The sequence below is a fragment of the Eimeria mitis genome, genomic scaffold, assembly GCF_000499745.2.
Source record: "Eimeria mitis Houghton genomic scaffold, Emh_scaff2753, whole genome shotgun sequence".
Lineage (NCBI taxonomy): Eukaryota > Apicomplexa > Conoidasida > Eucoccidiorida > Eimeriidae > Eimeria > Eimeria mitis.
In genome coordinates, this window is record NW_013571097.1 from 4,550 (window position 1) to 7,204 (window position 2,655).

Here is a 2,655-nt window from a genome sequence, read left to right on the forward strand (position 1 = left end):
CTGCAGCACCAGGCCATTGCTGCTTCTTCAGGAGCTGCAGCAGCCGCTTTGCTTCGATGCTTCTCTCTTCTGCACTGGGGTGTACAGACAGATGCTGCTGCTGCTCCCGCTGCAGCAGCGGGTCTGCTGCTGCAGCAAGACGTAGTTTTGTTTCATTTGTTGCTGCTTTATCTATCTTGATGGCCTGTGCATGCAGCCGCTCCCACCAAGGAGTTTTGTTTGGGTTTGTGTAGCGTTTGCTGCTGTTTATTTGGGGCTTGAATGTGCATGCATGCATTTCTTCTTTTTCTTTTTGTCTGTTGCTCACGCATCCGTACAGCTGCGTCTCTATCTCCTCCTTTAGTGCTGCTGCTGCTGCAGCAGACAGCAAACCACGACGAACCTCATCGCGGTATAATGCTGCTGTCTTCAAACGCAAACTACGCAGAGTCACACCGCTGCTGCTGCTGCTGCTGCTGCTGCTGCTGCTGNGCTGTTGCTGCTGCTGCTGTTGCTGCTGCTGCTGTTGCTGCTGCTGCTGTTGCTGCTGCTGCTGCTGCTGGCGCTCTGGTCAGCGGTACGGGTGACTGCACTGCTGCTGCTGGGGGCAGGAGAAGTATTTATATCCGATCGCATAACGAGTCGATTCATTTTCTTCTGTTGCTGCTGTTGCTGCTGCTGCTGTTGCAGTTGTTGCTGTTGCTGCTCTTGCTGTTGCTGCTGTTGCTGCTGTTGCTGTTGCTTTTGTTGCTCTCGTTGTCCTTGCTGTTGCTGCAGCTGCTGCCAGTGCAGCTTTCTCAGATGCTGTCTTTGCAGCAATCGCAGCCGTCTCTCGAGTTTCTCCTCTAGCGGCAGTTGCTGCTGCTGCTGCTGCTGCTGCTGCTGCTGCTGCTGCTGCTGCTGCTGCTGCTGGTGTTCGGTTCTTCCATCATCTTCGTGCGTATCCTTAAACCTAACCACCTGTGTTTGTCTGTCTCTCCTTGAGGATGAGGGAAAGGGGACAGAAGAAGGAGGAGACAGCAGGCGGGTGGTGTCTGCTGAGCTGCCTATACACCCCGATGCTGCTGCTGCAACGGCCCAGCGGTGCTGATATTTGTCTCCTTCTTTCTCTTTTTCTCTCCACTTCTCTTGCTCTTGTTTGTCTCCCACTCTGAAGTTGTTTCTTTCTTTGTAGCTGTTGATGATTGCCCCCTTCTGCTGGCCCTTCGTTGTGCTGCTAGAGGCAGCAGAAAGCACCAGCTGCTGCTGCTGCTGCTGCTGCTGCTGCTGCTGCTGCTGCCTGTTCAACTGCTGTTGTTTCTTTTCTTCTGCCTCCTGAAACAGCTGCTGCTGTTCCTCTTGGTAGTTTTTTATGTGCAGCGCAGCACGAGAGAGAAGAGCAGCAGCAAGCAAAGCAGCTTCTGCACGAGGGTCCTTCGGTGTCTCTGTTTTTGTTTCTTTCTCTGTCTCCACCTTTGTCTCTGTCTCTGCTTCTCTTTTTGTTGTCTCTGTCTCTGTATTTATCTCTTTCTCTGTCTCTGTATCTGTCTTCGTTGCTTGCTTCTCTTTCTCTGCTGCGTCTGTCTCCTCCTGCTGAGACGCTGCTCCGGCTGTCACGGCATCAGCTGCTGCTGCTTCTGCTGCTGCTGCTGCTGCTGCTGCTTCTGGGTTGTATGTGCTGCCGCTTGCATGCAGCTCTTGCTGCTGCTTTCTCTGTACCCCGATGCAACCTCCTTCAGGTGTACACGCAGCTTGGGGTCTGCGGGTAGCTATCACTCCGTCTCTAAAAGAGAAAGAAGATAAAGTGGGCCTCATATTCACAGGCAGCAACAGCAGCAGAGAATGCAAGCTCCTGCTCTCTCTCTCTCTGCTGTGCTGCTGCTGCTACTGCTGCTGCTGCAGTGCTGTTGGTATGTTGCTGTTGAGCCGTCGCTGTGTTGCTGTTGGACTTCTGCTGCGCTGCAGCAGTGCTCCTGCTGTGCTGCTGCTATCCTGATGCTGCGCTGCTGCTGTGTTGCTGATGCGCTGGTGGTGTGCTTATCGTCTTCTCTTCGTTTGAGGCCCCGTTGCAGTTGCTGCAGCAGCCCGCTCGCTGCTGCAGCTGCAGCGGCTGCAGCAGCTGACGAAGAGGATGCAACAAACAAATACAGACAAAGAAATATATTTGCTGAAGGCTTGGGGGGAGAGAAGAAATACTCTGCTTCTACAGAAACCCTCAGCTGTACGTGGATGGCTGGCCCCTAACCAATGGTCTAACTGTGCAGACAGTCGGGAAGAAGACCTCGTTGCCTTTGTTACAAACCGACATAAAAAAGAAATACATATATTTATTTAATATAATTAAGTTTATTTGTCAATTCAAATATAATAAATGCAGCTGCTGCTGAGGCAGAGGGGGTACCTACGACGAGGCACAGAAGGCACCGCACCGCCGAGGCCGAGCCTGCACTGCGTCGAGCCCAGTGCAAAACACGCTAAAAAAAAAGAAGAAACATGCAAAATTTTAAAATATTTAAATTGTTTCAATAAATAATATATTTAATTTCATATTTTTGTTGCTTTTCTCTGCTTTATCTCGGCCTCTAGGGCAAACGGAATTCAAGCGCCGCCGTCACCCCTTGACCCCCAGTTCAATAGTCCTCCAGTATTGAGATGATCATACACTTCTCTAAGCATGTATATATATATATATATATA

The 2,655-nt window shown here is 51.0% G+C and overlaps 1 protein-coding gene across 1 annotated transcript; it reads right to left on the bottom strand.

Annotated features, from left to right (window-relative positions):
• Window positions 1-429: 429 nt before the first annotated feature.
• Window positions 430-1,773, bottom strand: EMH_0058230 (uncharacterized protein; the record flags this gene model as incomplete). The annotated part of the gene is given in 2 exon segments (XM_013497562.1): window positions 430-468; window positions 472-1,773. Coding segments are annotated over 2 exon segments (1,341 nt in total).
• Between the last annotated feature and the right edge of the window lie 882 nt (window positions 1,774-2,655).